The sequence below is a fragment of the Colossoma macropomum genome, unplaced genomic scaffold, assembly GCF_904425465.1.
Source record: "Colossoma macropomum unplaced genomic scaffold, Colossoma_macropomum, whole genome shotgun sequence".
Classification (NCBI taxonomy): Eukaryota; Metazoa; Chordata; class Actinopteri; order Characiformes; family Serrasalmidae; genus Colossoma; species Colossoma macropomum.
The window spans coordinates 32695997-32712371 of record NW_023494796.1 but is presented as its reverse complement, the minus strand read 5'-3'; the positions used below and the strand labels follow the sequence as shown (position 1 = coordinate 32712371).

Here is a 16375-nt window from a genome sequence, read left to right as displayed (position 1 = left end):
TATAAATCATAGCCTACATTATCAATAGCATTGTCCTGAGTTTTAAGAGGGAAATTTAACCTCATAACCCAGAGTTGTATACTGCCTGTATAGTGAGACCCCTCCTCAACCAAACCTGTGACCTTACAACCTCAACTTACTGGCTTTCTGGCACACCACATTAAGGGGTCAAGCCTCAAGCCAGAAAAAGTGGATATTCTGGTCTTCTTGGTTAAAAAAACTGGTCTGAACTTCAATTTCTAGAAAATAATCGCTCTCGCAATATTAGTCAGAAAAATCGCCATTACTACAAAGCTCTATGAAGTGCTGTACACTCAATGTAGGAAAACTCATAAAACAGGCAATAAGACACAGAACCAGCTTAAATAATAATAAAAAATAGAATAAATACGACCAGTAAGATTTTAAATGACGTGATAGATGAGCAGCTCTCACACTGAGTCAAAAGCCAAGTAAGTTTTTTAAGACAGGATTTTGAAACAGTGTAGGAGCCAACCTAACATGCAAAGGCAACCCATTCCACAGTTTGGGGGCTAGGGCTGAATGATTATGGTAAAATGTTCAATTGCGATTTTTCTAAACAATATAGCGATTATGATTTAAATTGCAGTTGTTTATAACGGCCTATTTTTCTGGCTAAAAAGACCAGCGTTTATATTTTTTCTGTCTTGAGACTTGAACTGTTACCATGGTGCGCCAGCCTGCGGGGTATTTGCGGTCATAGGAGTTCACAAGCTCCATGTTATTAGCTAAAATTTCCCCACTCAAAACTTGCATCGCATCAGTGTTATTGATGAAGAACTGTAAGATGCTCAGTCCAGACCAACTGTAAGCGTGAAAGGGAGGCCTGACTAAGACCAGCATAGAAAGAAGCTGTGGAGTGCTGGCTTTTCCACCTTTGCCTCGTGTCCGGGCTAGTTTTGCGTTCAGATTTCCATTGTCTAGAACCGATCAGTGGTAGTGCATCTTACTGATGGTGCTCAGGATCATTTGTTTGCAGTTCGACTGAACCCCACACCCACTCCTCAAGAAACAGCAGAGCGTCTTTAGTCTTAACTGGTAGATTTGTGGTTATTTAAGGTTTCCCTGTAGACCGCAGAAAGAAAGCACGCGCTGCTGTGTGAGCCGTCTACAACTCTTATCACACGTTTGACAAAGGCTCTGGGCAGAAAGTCCTTATCACCTCTAAGCATCCACATTACAGACATGGCTCTGCAGTAATTTATGAAGCAAGTGGCAGATTCATCGTATGTTCAACCATATGGAGTATGGAGTACGTAGTGATATTGTTCTGCACCTGTAAGTGGAGCTGAGGAGGATTAGGGCTGGGCAATATGACGGTATATATCATTATTGTGATTAAATTGTCTGAATACAATACAATATACTTTTCTGATCGTATTATATCATCAGAACACTCAGCAACTGCATTTTTAATCATAAACAGAGCAAAATTTGCCACGTTTAACTGGATTTAGTCCAAAATATTGAATAAAAATGACCGATTGTAGCACTGATGGTTTTTTTTTCTCTGTTCCAACTGATCAGATGTCATGACGTATTGGATATTGTGATGGAAGTTTCTATTAGATTTTTTTGCCATATTGCCCACGTCTACTGAAGGCATTCTTCAGATTTACTGCAGAGAGAGATACATAAAAATGATATTGCGATACTTCGACATTTTCATGCATCATGAAATTTAGTTTTTGTGAGATTTAACAAGTTGGAACCAACACAATAGAGCCTGTAGAGCCACATATAAAAATGCTGTAGTAGTAATAGCAATAATAATAATAGTAATAAGCCTACAATTACAATGATTTTTTTTAAGTGGTTTACAAACTGCACTGGACTAAATCCAATTAAACAGGCCTAATTATGCTCACTTTGTAATGAAACATTTTTCCAATGGCATTATGCAAGAATCAAAAAAAAAAATTAACCGGAATCGAGAACCGTTAATAAATTTGAAAATAATCTAGATTTTCCTTTTTTTCCAATATCGCCCAGCCCTACTCCCCTGTAATAGAGAAGTCTCCTCCACAGAGGGTCGTTCTGAGAATGAGAACTCACATGCTGGTTTGGAAATTCAAAGCCTCTTCCAGGGATGGAAGCTTTCTTTTCTTTTTTTATGTACAGTTTCTACCAGCTGTATTAGCAGCACATATGTTTTGTGGTGATATGATTTGGGTGGCGCAGTGCAGTATTTATAGATAATAGTAGTTTTGATGTTGGTTGCTTGTACAAGTATTTGCGACTCATTCTAGCCAGTACTTTCTCTTTCATTTCCACTCAGTTCCTTTTCCTTTTAGTAACTAAATTTGACGTCCTTAAAGTAGCAGTTCTGTTTAAGCCTCTCTGAAACATACCATCCTCATATTGCTGCCAGCATGTTCCAAAGTTAGCACCTTCATCTCTCATGATGTCTACCAAACAAAATGGGGTGAGAGAGATGACTGCAACATATAAATAAAACAATGTTAGACAGCTTTTTGCTCGCTTTCAGCTTAGTTAGCTAATAATCACAATGATTATAGACAAGTTTGTAAGGTTAACTGCTTGACTAAGTGGTGCTGCACACTAAAATATGGTCTGTCTTAAAAAGAAAACCTAAAAACTGTAGCAACATGCAAATTAACTGGTTTTATTCAGTTCAAAAGAAATATTCAGATTGAGTTCTGCCACTTAGGGCAACATAATTTTTAATTTTACTCTTGTAGGCGGTTTAATCTAAAAAAGTAATTCTCAAAAACATTAAAAATACATAATTCTCAATTTTATTTTAGCATTTCAGCAGCCACCCTACAATGTTAACCTCTTCAACTCCTTGGGACCACCGGTGGTTCCAAAACGCACTTTGTCATATTCTTCATAACTTTCATATTTCATAAGCTACATTCTAAAGGTGGGGGTCATATGAGAGCTGTAACTGTCTTCTTTCCAGTCAAATAGATGGGTGATGTAATATTAAACCCTTATAATAAATGAAGCTGAACTCTCAATTTTTTTTGTCTACTGAAAGTCGACTCATTTTTTCACAAATCCGAGTTATAAACTATAAACAGATGGCGTCTCTTCAGTGATCTGCTCTGTACAAATTATTTTTATAAAATAATACAAAGAGCATCTAAGATTTTTGGCTTTCAGCAGCAAATTGTAAGCATATAGCAATATGTGTAGATCATAAAACACGTTCTGTTAATTTGAGGGGAACTTTTACTTCAAATAAATAATTAAATAAAATAAAAATGTAAATTTATTTCATGCAGTTACTGAATAATTTGCTTTATGATTTGGTCATGGAAATTCATATGGAAAAACCAAAATATACCTTGGAGAATAAGAGGTTAAACAACAAGTATCCCTCATACAGAATGAATGTTTGCTTGGTTAAGCCTCGATGTATACACGGCTCTGTTGCTACTTGTGCAGCTTATCTTAAAGGGCAGATGAAACCACAGAACCTGCCAGCACTCGGAGACAGGAAGTTTGTGTGTAGAACTCTCACGCGCCCCTAAACATTGAACTTAAGGATATAGTTTTGATGTGCAGCACAGCAGTGGTTTGATATTTGGTTATTGCTGCTTTTGCCTTTTTGTCTTCAGTTGTGCAAAAAATGATATTTTTCCTTCATTCTCGAAAAAACAGCTTTGCCAGATTACAGGCCATGTTTGCATCAACAGCTATAAATAAATGATAAAAAGCTTGAAGAAAAACATTTTTATTAACCTTTCTATTTTTTGCCACGTACATGTTTATGATCCAGTCTTTGTGTTTTCTTTGATAATAACAGTCACAGTAGGTAAAATATGCTAGGCTGCCAAACTGTTTTTGTTTATTTTTTTTTTTTTAACATGGCTAAGAAATTCACGTGCATCTCACAATGGTCTTCTTTCTGTCCCACATAGGTACTGAGAAAATCTTGGAATTATTACTTGGTACAAGAATTTTAGAGGACCTAAGGCTTTTCAAAGGTACGTGTACCTAGATAAAAAAAAATGGCCTTCATTTGAAATACTGTGATGAGGTGATGCTGTAGTTCGTTCTTAGTTATTTGGTGCTTTATTTTGATGAAAAGAGATGGCAGCAAGGATCTAGTGTAACATACTAAAATAAATAAGTATGTCAGTCCTCACTAACCTTCCTCCGTGGATCTCTTAGTTTAGCGCTCCAGATATTTAACATTCTCTACAGAGAAGGGGTGCAACGATCATTCGACCTAAATCGACGACCAACTTAGTTGGGAACTAATTTAGTAGTTGATTAGTTGGTGACGTCATTATGCGTCTTTCTTGCGCTCACTAGGAATGTTTTGACGTCACAGATTACTGGAGAGTTAACAGCGCAATTGCAGCCTCAAGAACAAAATCCTTAAAAGTGTGGGAGCTTTTCACACTAAACTCAGAAAAAACGTTGTCAATTGTGTTGTTTGTAAAGCCGACCTCAGCTGGCACAGAGCAGATCCTCCATGCTGGAGCATCTGAAGAGGAAACTTGTCAGCTCACTGGATGAAGATTCATCTCTGTAAGATACGGCGCGTCCCAAACCGCATACTATCTCACTAAATAGTGTGTAAAAATAGCGCATATACCATTAGAAGTGCACTCATTAGTGTAGTGTGTAAAGTACAGAAGTGTGTGGTTTGGGACGCGGCGATAGTTGTGATACTTAGCTAATGTTGGTGTTTAAAGCCGTCCTACTTCATGTTCCGAGCTGAGCTGTAGCATTTTTCTGTTTCGAAATGCTGCTGTCTGTAATGGTTAACGGAGCTGGAATAGAGAAGCAAGTCACTTTTATTCACAGCGACCCTGTTCACTTTACACATTTAAACTGTTGAACACTGCATCGTCGTCTTCACGTCGAGGCCACCGGTGCGTTCAAATTCAGCAAACACAGGAGGGCGTTTCCAAACAGTTCTCCGCGAATGTTTAGCCACCACTTAAACAGTTTCAAGTGGAAGTTCTCAGCAGACATACAGGGCAACTGGACGAAGGGTTACTGTTAAAATTAAGCGTTTACACAAAATCGTTCAAATTTAACTGTTCATAGGGAACAAGTTTTCCACAAACGTTCGCCACTTTCCCATCCGCTCCATCAGAGCACATCATCTCTGCAACAGGGAATATCCGCTCTCAGAGGAGAGTGAGGCTCTCACAACAGCACAGAGAGATGCTAACTTTACAATAAAGACTGTGATTGTAGAATTTAGTTGCAACAGAGAGTTGACAGACAGCAGAATACACAGATCACTTAAATTTAAATTTAGATTATTTCTTTTGTTTTTTTACTTGATTAAAGGATTTCGTTTTGTTATATTTTATTGTTGCTACTTTGCACATCCTTGGTTATAAATTTTGACAGGAAAAATATATTAATTTTATTTTTTATCTTTTGCATTAGCAGGAAAGTTCATTAAAACAGTGAATTCTTGAATGTTATTCACCTTTATTGTCTTCATTGTTAGTTAGCAAATGCATAAAACAACCTCAAGATAAATTTAAAAGCTGATAGCTACATAAGAGTTTTTTGGTAATTTAGTGATTCATAATCTGAATAATTGATTATTCGTTTCAGTAATCGATAGATTATTGGACTAGCAAAGTAGTTGTTTGTTGCAGCCCTAATAGAGAGCAAGTCGTCTTAAGTCCACTGTAATGTGGTGTTACTAAACTGTGTACGAAGAGATCTCCAGGAGGAAGCTTGGTGAAAACTACCTTAAAGTTCACTTTGTGCAGACAGCCCAGCACTGTATGTGGCATGGCACTTCTCCGTTCAGTGTTTATAGCCCGTTTATAGTATTTAATTGTGTCATTAAGAATGCCTCACTGCCATTTGGATAGGCAAGCTGTAACTGTGTGCTCGTTTAATCACCACTACTGCAGATACATCCTTGCAGGGGGATGAAGACCAAACAAAGTAGACCAGAATGACCACAAGAAAGGTGAAAAGATATGAAGACACCTTAAATGCAGTCTCTAGCTAGTGCTCTGAGGAGATGATCAGCTTGACTGGCCACCAAAAATCTACTAAAGCTCTTAAATAAGAAACACAGTTACGAGTTGGCATCTTATTCGCAAGCTTATTATTCCAATTTTCCGTTCTGCCTTAAATGGTGCAGCAGTTTTATTTAGGCGCCTTATGTATAGAACGAAGCCAACATGTCACAGAAACGTTAGTAGACATCCAGTTTACCTCAATAAACCCATCCTTAATAGGGAAAAAGCTTAAATTTTCATTCAGAAATGTTTAATGAGCTATGCTCAGCCTCTGGAGCTGCCGGACTGTTGAATGCATCTCGCTGGCGGATCTAAAGCTGTGTCCCAAGCCACACACTTCTATAGTTCACCTGCTACACTAATGAGTGCACGTGTAAGGCTACTGCACTGTTTTACATACTGTTTAGTGTGCTATTATTTAGTTTGGGACGCCGAAGAAGTAATATAGCAGGAAATCTCAGCCGTTTAAATGAAATCAAGGCAATACACTCAGATATATTGGTTAAAACCCTTTAAACATTTAAATTTAAACTAAGGATTCCCTTAAAAAACGCACACCGCTTTTGCTGGATGAGTTATGGCATTATCTTAAACTGTCCGTGTTTAAGTTGTTTACCACAGTGGTGGCAGCACAATTACGCAGTGTAATCAGAATATTATGCATGTCCATTATATTTTTGCTAGAGTTGCAAATCACATACTGATTGTTGCAGACTTACAGGCTAATGAACAAACTGGATTGAAAGCTCTTGTCTGAGCTTGGCTTTAATTATATTACCAGGGGGCTGTATTTTTCCTTCATTGAGCACCATTATCTCAGTGCTCAGTGGACTACGGCAAAGTTTGAGATGCTGACATATTGTTAAAGTAGTGTTAGGATTAAGAAATAAGCCTGAAGGAGGGCCTGTTATAATAAACAAATGGATAATTGCTTTCTACATTATCAGTGTGATTTTATTTAGCCATTGTAAAACATTTCTGCTGTCCTGCTGCTGCTCCCATTATACCGTGGTTATCACAGAAGTTGGGTCAATTCATTTTAGGAATTGGGCGTAAGTGATTCTATGATAACCAACCTTTTTTCCCCCCATTTATTTATTTTTTTACTCCAGGCGCGAGTGAAAATGTTGCACATTTTTTACATGCTTCTGGCAACAAGCAGCAAAAAAGAGACTTGAAGCTTAGCGTTGTGCTGCTGTACTGCTTTCCATGCACAGCCAGTGAGAAAAGCTACACTGATTAAAATGAGTGTGTTGCACAGCACGACAGTGTAACAATCTGACCAAACTCAGCAGTTAACAATAAAATTCGAACACTAATTTGGTGAGAAAAAACATGTGAGCACCAGAATACAACAGAGCTTGCACAAGCTAGATTTACTTAATATTCCCCAGAACAGACAACACACTAACAGCATCAGCAACGGCACCAGCAACAAAGCTAAAAAAAAAAAACAAAGCAGAAAAGCAGTAGAATATAAGATCTGCTGCAGAAGTCCATTAGGTGGCATAAAGTTGTTCAAAGTCCAGAGATTGTGCTTCTTGAATCCCCCCAAAAAAAGTCCAAAAAATGTCAAACCACCACCATAATCCAAGCAAACAGTGTCCCAAAAATACTCAAAAATCAAAACAGGGCCCAGCAATGCAAAAACAGGAATGAGCTCACCCAGTTCCTTGAGGTATCTCCACAGTTAGAGGGGGATCCACTCTTCAAGGACAAAGATGAGTAGAAAAGGAGTAAAAGTTTTGTAGGGCTTGAGCAGCAGTGACCCACCAGGCCTGTCTTCCCCAAACTTGACCCTCCATGAAAATGTCTGCCACACTTCCCTTTCCTGTTCCCAAACCAGGGTTTATATTCAAAATAAGAGTCCCCCGTTGGAATGCACAGGAAACATTTTCAAAACAAAAAATATGGAAAACAAAACATAATAAAAATACCAGAAATAGGATGAGGCCACAACTCCTATCAGAACATCCTAGTGAGAAGTCATAAAGGAAATTAAGGACTTTATTTTCTGTGGGGTAACCTAAATAACACTACCTGAACTCTGTTAATGTTAATCTTTAAAAATAGGTATTCCACAGGTCCCCTTATGTGGTGGTGACACAACACCAGGCCAATTACGTCTTACGGCCTAAAATTCACTTTATGGTTGACTTTAATGATAACATAGCTAGCTAGCTAATACTTGCTAACAGCCAATGTAAAAATTTAAAGAACAGAAATATTTTGGAGTGAGACCGAGACACAGACTGACTGGGCTAGATGAATTGGAAACTTTTGGTAAAGTGTTATTACACATTGTTTTAAGTGAAATGTCATTATAAATGCATTATATATCCTCTGGAGAGAGCTTTTGCTCTAGCTTGGTTTAATGCAAGAAACAGTGGGATGTCAAAATCAGCACTTTAGTCTGTCTAGGGCTGTCGTGGTGAAAGAATTTTCCCTGCGGTGATTGAAGGTGGCTCAACACCGCGATATGCGGTATTAGCGCCATTTTATGTTTTTTGCAAATTACTTAATTTATCCTGATTTTGGTGCTGTATAAATAAGCTTTATTGGTAGGCTATTATTAGTTATTTTGTTGGCTTTTAAATGACAACGACAACACAGTTTAAAGACAAATACTCATTTATTGTTAAATGCAGAACACATAAGGAATGAGGTGTGTGGCATGCGCCCGCCCCCCGGGCCCCGACGATGACGGCCGCGAGAGCCAGCAGGAAGGCGGGGCCCGAACACCCAGCGGCGACGAACCTCGGCCAGGGTGGCAGGGAGAGAGCCGCGAGTGGGGAGGGGGTGGAGCGCAAAGCCCGAGGTCCTCCGAGTGACGCGAGTGACGGCGGGAGGAGGAGGAAGACGACGACGGTGCCGGCAACAAGAGGCACAGGGCAAGGAGCGAGTCCCGAGCTCCGCCGCCTGGGCCCCGCCCCGTGTTACGCAGCGAGGCCGCTCCACTACACCTCACGTTCGACCCGGGCGGCTGAGCTGCCAGCTGGGGACGGTGACGAGGAGGCGGAGCAGCGAGCTCTCGTTCCCTCTCTCTCTCTCTGTTCCCTCTCAGCTCTTTTAAAAGGCGCTCACACTGCCAGCCAGATCAGAATCAGCTGGCTCTCATTAAGGACACGAGAGCTCGCTGCTCCGCCTCCTTGTCACCGCCCCCAGCTGGCAGCTCAGCCGCCCGGGTCGAACGTGAGGTGTAGTGAAGCAGCCTCGCTGCGTAACAGGGGGCGGGGCCCAGGCGGCAGAGCTCGGGACTCGCTCCTTGCCCTGGTTGCTGGCACCGTTGTCATCTTCCTCCTCCTCCCGCCGTCACTCGGGTTACTCAGAGGAGCTATACATTGATATACATTGTAAAACAAAAATCAATAAAGCGGATTGTTTAGGCTAAATCTTTTAAGTGCAAATCTAAACGAGATATGGTAAAAATAAATGAAAATGAAATCTTTTCTTTACCATAAAGAATAAAGTATATACGATTTAGTCCTGCGTTTTAATGTCCTTGTTGTGCGCTAGGAAAACCAACATGTTCACCTTATGTGGTTTCAGAGAGGACCTGAGTGGGGTAACAATGTTCCCAGCACCGCTAAAAACGCTCTCTGATGGTGTGCTCGTTGCACAAATACACATCTACTTGCGGGCGACTTCAGAGAGCAAAGGAAATCTAGCCTGGTTGTTGTGCCACCAGGCGAGCGGATCTTTTGTAATCATTGTAATCTCTGGGCTCCTCCTGTAGATAGCGTGTGAGCTGGGCATCTGCTCGAGGTCTCAGAGGTATGAACGCGGAGGTAGTTGTCTGTGACTTCAGCAGGTCTCCAAGAGTCTTCTTTTTTGCTGCAGGTGGCACCGCCGCTTGCGCAGAGGACTCTTTCTCTCCAACTGCTGACGCACTGGCACTGCTCCCTCCGTCCTTCTCTCCCAGCACCTCTTCGCCAAGTGCGTATTTTGTCTCTTCCGTGTCATCAATATAATTCCCTCTATGTCGGGGGTCCAGCAGGCAGGCCTTTGCCAAAAGTTTTTGTAAGGCAGCTGGTTCGTACTTCTCCTCGAGAACACTGCATGTCTTTCGCTTGATGTTCGATGTCAAGGTGGTGTCCTCCTCCGATCGTTGCAGAACATCTCCAGTCAGGAGTTTCAGGACGGGTTTGATTGATGACACGGTAACATAACTCTCACCAGACAGCAGATCCATAAACTCAGCCGGGGGTTTCAAGGCGGCGTTCACAGACTCAAGGACAGCTAAGTCCTGCCAGGTCGGAATTAAATGCTTCATCCAAAACTCGTTTGATAGTCGGGATTTGCTCCGACACTCTGTCCACCATTTTCTGTTTGGTGCCCCATCTTGTAGCGCAGTCCTGCACAGAATATTGGCCATTAAATTAGGACCGAAATTAGTCCTCTTCTATGTAGTAGACCAAATTAACATAATCACAATATAGGCTACATTTAAGTTCCTATTAATTTCAATATATTTTTATTAAATGAAAAAATATATTTAAATCATCCTAGCAAGCCAGCAACAGAATATTCTCAGGCTGCAATGCCACATTAACTGACGTTAAGTGTTTTAGTAAGTCCGGCGTATGTGAATTAATTTGAATGTAGCCTAAATGACAAGTATTTTATTGAGTGTGAACTCGATATTCACATAGCAATTTGGTTATTAATAAACTTGCCTATAAAACAAATATTCTAACCTTCCTAGCTTACCAGTATGAGGCCATGCTGGGGGATATGGAGCTCCAATTGGGCTTTTGCCGGATCTCTTCAACCAGCTTTGAGAGAATGTACTGACCAAGGTGCGGCACAGACCCATTGCTTGGGCTGTGCAGTCCTTAGCAATTTACACAAATGTAAATTGTGACCAAAACAGTTCAGCCACGGCCAGTTTAGCTTGTTCAATGCTGCTACGATGTTTGCCCCGTTGCGTCCGTCGTGATACAAGCCAGCTTCTTTTCATTTAGGGACCACTCATCAAATGCAAGATGGAGAGCTTCCGAAATATTGTCAGACGTCTGGTTTTGGGGCATAACGAATGAAACACAGTTTCAGAGCAACGTGATTTAAGAGCCCAGTCCGTGGTCAGATAATGCACCGTTAGACTCATGTAAGGAGTCATATTGACACTTGACCACATATCAGTTGTGGCAGAAAAGTAGTCGACATTTTCGAGCTTACCTTTGACCAGTGCCTTTACAGTGTTGTACATTTTTGGGACAGCAGTCTCTGAGAAGTAGGTCTTGCCGGGCAACTCGTACTGCTTGTCGAATTTTTGAAGCATTGACTTGAGTGCAGGTTTCTCCACCGTGCTAAATGGAACCATCTCCTTAACCAGATACTGCGGAACAGCAGCTGTAAGGCATTTATGCCTCTTACTTTCGCGGCCGTATTTGGCAACTCGCGCAAAGGATTCAGCCACTCCTAACTGTTGGCTGGAACCAGCCTGAGCTGTCCCTTTTGTGGCTGCTCCACGACTTGGTGCTGGTGGAGGCAATTGCGCTTCGATAGCTGGATGATAGGTAGCTAGGTGAGACCTCAAATTCGATGTATTTCCCCGTTTCACAGCGACCTTTCTGGCACAAACTTTGCATATTGGCTGGCTCTCCCTTTTCATTTGGTTGAAAGCCAAAATGCTCACAAACTGGCGAAGTTGCATTTGTTTTGGCGACCAGAGCAGCTGCCATTGTTTATATCTTAAAAAAAAAACGAAGACTGACAACAGCATGGGATGCGAACAGATAGTTGGCAGGAAAAATACACGCTTGGCTCTTGTTTGCATTATTAATTTATTAAACATTCGTTACCCATGCACTGCGGTGTAAAACACGAAGGGCCTCGCATCGTGAAAAAAGAGAAAAACGTGAACATTGCGGTTATGGGGGTTGCTTGCCATCCCCTGCGGTTTGCTGGTCAAAAGTGCGGTATTTCAATATTGCGGTTATGGCGACAGCCCTAGTCGAATCTTCCATTTCAGACGACACCCAACGTTAGTCACCTACGTGAATACTTTTTATTAAGCAGAGGAAAGATAATAGCAAGTTGTTTTTCCTGTGTGAAATGATAATAGCCAGCCTGTTCACTTATTTATTGTGGTTGTCTTCTGAGTTTGAACCTCAGCAAGCTGTCCATGACCAGGTATTAATGTAAGTTCCCTGTGAGTCCTCCCAATATTAGTGATGTATCAGACAGTTTGGTAGTCTGCTAGGTCACAGAGGTCACCCACTAAGCACTGTGTGATGGATGAAAGTGAAAATGGGCTTCAAGGAACTTTTGTGAGAAATTTTGCTATTTCCTATCACATGATAGGAGTGACCTTCAACAGTGGAAAATGCCATGGCCTTAAATCGGGAGAACTGGAAAAATCAATATGGAATGTTTTCTTAAATGTTTTGTGTTGTTCATGAACATTGTACATATATAATACACATAAAAAAGAGGGCTAATATTTGTACTTTTGTGTGCAGTAGAACAAATAAAATCACATTAAGGATATTGTCATTTCCTACCCTCTATAGTTTAATTTTTACTTTTCTCTTGGATCCACAGATTATAAGCCTGCAAGTGTGTCAAATTGGTCATTTGATGAAAATTGTCTTTTCTGCTGCTTAAGACGAGAGAAAGTGAAGGTAGTTTCTTTTTGTTTCTTTGTTTCTTCCTCTCATGATTTAGCTGTTCTGTTTATAAGCCCCACCTGTTATTTAGCACATTTATGTTGTGTTCAGAGGCACAAAGCTATAGTTCAGGACAGGGGTTCTTAACCTGGGGGTTGTGATGTGGTTCCAGGTTTGCAGGAGTGGTACTATAAGAATATGTGTGTATTTATAGATATACAACCCCATTTTCCAAAAAAGTTGGGATGCTGTGAAAAATGTAAATAAAAATGGAATGCAATGATATGCAAGTCATGTAAAGCGTATTTTAAAGGAAAATACTACAAAGACAACATTTCAAGTGTTGTTACTGACCTGTTGCCAATTAACCCTTCAGGTGTTCTTTTTTAGCATTACACAACTTTACCAGCCTTTTGTTGCCCCCGTCCCAACTTTTTTGGAACGTGTTGGCATCAAATTCAAAATGGGCAAAAATTTTTCAATAAACAATAAAATTTCTCAGTTTCAACATTTGATAGGTTGTCTTTGTACTATTTTCAATTAAATATAGGGTTTAAATGATTTGCACATCATTGAATTTTGTTTTTATTTACATTTTGCACAGCGTCCCAACTTTTTTGGAAATGGGGTTGCATATACCTTATAAAACACGGATAAAATAATTGTGGCTGGTGAGAAAAATCCCTGTCACTTAAAAGGAAAAGAACATGAGAAATGAATTCAGTTGCAGTTGCATTAAATTGACCAGAGTACATCTAGGCGATCTTGTAGTGCAGTAGAACCTATTTGTGAGAACAAATTTGTGAACCTCGGTAGAATCAGACAGCAAAAATCAAAAAGGTGAGCTAAATCCAGAAACGTTGCTTAGTTAATATGTTGTTGTCGCTCATCACTCACAAAAAAAAACAATCTAGTTAACAAGAAACTTTAACTGTCAAAACCACCTCAATTGAAATATTTTTCACCCTAAACAATGGCCACTCTCTGAAAAAGGTTAAGAACCCCTGGTTTAGGCCAAATTGAAATGGGAAATTATGATGTTATAATTGAAGTTTGCTGCTCATTTCTCTTTTGCAACCTACAGGAACATGTAGTTGCACATAATAACAAAATTGTGGAAAGTGGAGGCAAACCTTTACTTGGCAAGGATCAATCTAATATCAGCAGACTTGAGTGGCAAGTAGAAGAATTCCTCAATGCTGTCTTACACAGGAAAGGTGAGTGCATCGGAAAGTTGTTTCCACTCGTAGAATGTCAAGTTTTATCTAGCTAACCGCATAACTGACGTGTTTCGCGAACATGTGCAGAGCACATATGTTACACAAGCCTGTTTTTTCTTTTGCTAGTTGTTCCCTCGTTTGCTTCATCTTCATCTATTTTTCCGTTGGTTCACATGAAAGCATATTTGTGGATTTTAATTTTTCATATATGTGTACAGTTTTGTGGTTCTGCATATTTTCTTGTTTATGTTTTGTGCACCTTGTTTGCCATCCCACAGAATACACACCAAGGATCCCAGATCCTCACATCCCCGTGGTGGCTTGTGATACCATGCAGCAAATGACTAATCAGCTAGTGGTGCATTATACAAATACCAACTCTCAGGGCTCACCTCAGCACAATGGCAACATGGACCAAAGCCTGCTGAAGACCTGCTCTGTCACATCACCCACCGTTGCTGCTACAGCTACTGCTACTGCTGCTGCCACTGCACAGAATCCTGTCCTCAGTAAGCTCCTCATGGCAGACCAAGAGGCACCCCTGGACCTTTCAGTCAAGAAAGTCAAACCGGAAATCATTGAGCAAGGTATTATATCTACACCAGCGTCATCTGTGGAACGTGACCAGCAGAACAGTCTCATTTGATTTCTTCAGAATTTATTCACGTATGTTTTTCAGATGGCGTTCTGGATCTCTCAATCAAGAAGAATCGTAATCCGGACAGCACGTCTCTCAGAAGCCCTCAAAAGACTTTCACAAAACCATTTGTTACAAGGTTAGTTAATCGAGATACTGTTTAAGAATAATAAACTTAACCAACATTGGCACACAAAGATGTATTCAAACCCTACGTCACTGAGGTGAAAAGCTTTTTGCGAACTGTATTGCTGTTTAGAATATGATACTAAAACTGAATTTTTTTTTAAAGGTAAAAAAAGTGCAGTAGATTTCAGCAAACAAGAGTGAAGCATGGTGGTGGCAGTCTCATGCTATGGAATCTTCAACAGGAACTAGAAAGCTTGAAAAGTGAAATTCAGTCAGCAATATACCTTTTTTTAAGTGAAACAATGATCCCATGTATGCCAAGGCTACCCTCGAGTAGCTTTAGAAAAAGATCATTAATGATGCTGCTTACACCTGGTCACTTCATGTGAGTAGTATCTGGAGTGTATCCCAAGGTTTTAGCCACATGCATTTACACTTGGTAGTCAGATACGTGTCCGGTTAGTCGGACAATTGCTGTTTGGGATGGAACATGTAAATCCGCTCGTTACGTGGCAACCAGTTACCAATTGTTTATCCTTTAGACTCTTCATCTGCAGTTTGTTTTGTACAGTAGCGTTTATCCGTATTGCTCTTGAGCATTTTGTTTCATCCAGCCCCCAGTCATGTGGGTCCTCCATGATTATCTTCCTTGCAGACATGGGTCACGTGCCAACTGACGTACTGCATGAGGAGGAATTTCATTTGTACTGGGAGGGGTTTTGGTTGTTGAATGTGCTCTGGTGACGAATACCTTTACGCTGCTGTAACCTGTGGCTCAAATGTGTCTCAGATCGCCTCCAAAGTTAGTCTGAGGATTTGTATCTGGTTTAAGTGCATCTTGGGTGTGTTTTCAGGACACATGAAGTGACCAGGTGTAAACGGGGGCAAGTGGGCCTGCTAAAGCCCTGCTCTGGATCCTGTTTACAATCTATGGCAAATGTTATAAAAACTGTTGTTTATAAGAATTGGCCAAAGAACTTGAATTAGTTTAATGTGCAAAATTGGTAGGATCACTGTTTATTTCTGTTTATTGTATTTGATACAATTTAAAATTAAATATAAATAAAAGGTCTTTACGATGACCAAGGAGTTGACGTTGTAGCGTTACTGATGCCCAAAACTGATCCTGAAAGTAATAGTTTTTGTTTAATGAAATAATTGAGTAAATGTAAAAAAAAGCACTCAAGACAGATGTTGAGACAGAAGCAGGTCACTTATGATCTGTATAGTTAGACATGTGAACAAGGTGAGACTGAGTTTAGACAAATTATGAATTTCTGGACCGATGGAGCATGCATTAGCGGGGGAATGTTCTCCAAAGTTCATTACCTTGAATCAATAATGCCTTGGTAGGCTGGCTTGATATTAGATTCCATTTCTTTGGTCATGCAAACTGCATTTTTAAAGAGTCCAGTAGAACGTGCTCTCTGACTGTGCTTGGATTATAGTGCCCACCACCAACGAATCACTGGTGCAACAGCATGAATCCTGCAAGCAGGATTACAATTAATTCCATAGCATGGCAGTGTTGCTAGGCTACGTTTCCTATCACCAAAGAGTGTGGTAGGTTTTATTGCTTGCTGTGACCAAGAGCTGCCTGTTTTGACTGCCATGCAACTTGCTACTAAATGCTTTAAGCAAAACTCATCAACTTTAAACGTTAAGCTTCGCAGATGTTTTTCAATCCAATGGCCCTGTCTTGCTCTGAACCTTGTTTGCCTAAATACTTTCGCAAACCACTGTAGTTGTGTGTTTGAATACCAGCCTGGGGTGGTGGGA

General features: G+C 40.4%; 2 protein-coding genes across 6 annotated transcripts in view; both read left to right on the top strand.

Moving 5' to 3' along the window:
- The window catches only part of adgrb3 (adhesion G protein-coupled receptor B3), a 994217-nt gene that overhangs the window by 403597 nt on the left and 574245 nt on the right, over window positions 1-16375 (top strand). The window lies entirely within an intron of this gene.
- wu:fc17b08 overlaps window positions 1-16375 on the top strand; it is a 28683-nt gene that overhangs the window by 6314 nt on the left and 5994 nt on the right. The window contains exons 2-7 of one of the 5 annotated variants that reach the window (XM_036583348.1): window positions 3912-3977; window positions 9840-9935; window positions 10114-12625; window positions 13695-13827; window positions 14109-14417; window positions 14510-14606. In XM_036583348.1, the coding sequence (XP_036439241.1) occupies window positions 14162-14417; window positions 14510-14606 (353 nt within the window). In that variant the 5' untranslated portion in view covers window positions 3912-3977; window positions 9840-9935; window positions 10114-12625; window positions 13695-13827; window positions 14109-14161. Of the gene's footprint in view, window positions 1-3911; window positions 3978-9284; window positions 9936-10113; window positions 12626-13694; window positions 13828-14108; window positions 14418-14509; window positions 14607-16375 lie in introns of those variants that run through there. The other 4 variants (XM_036583351.1, XM_036583349.1, XM_036583347.1 and 1 more) reach the window with 4 other exon arrangements.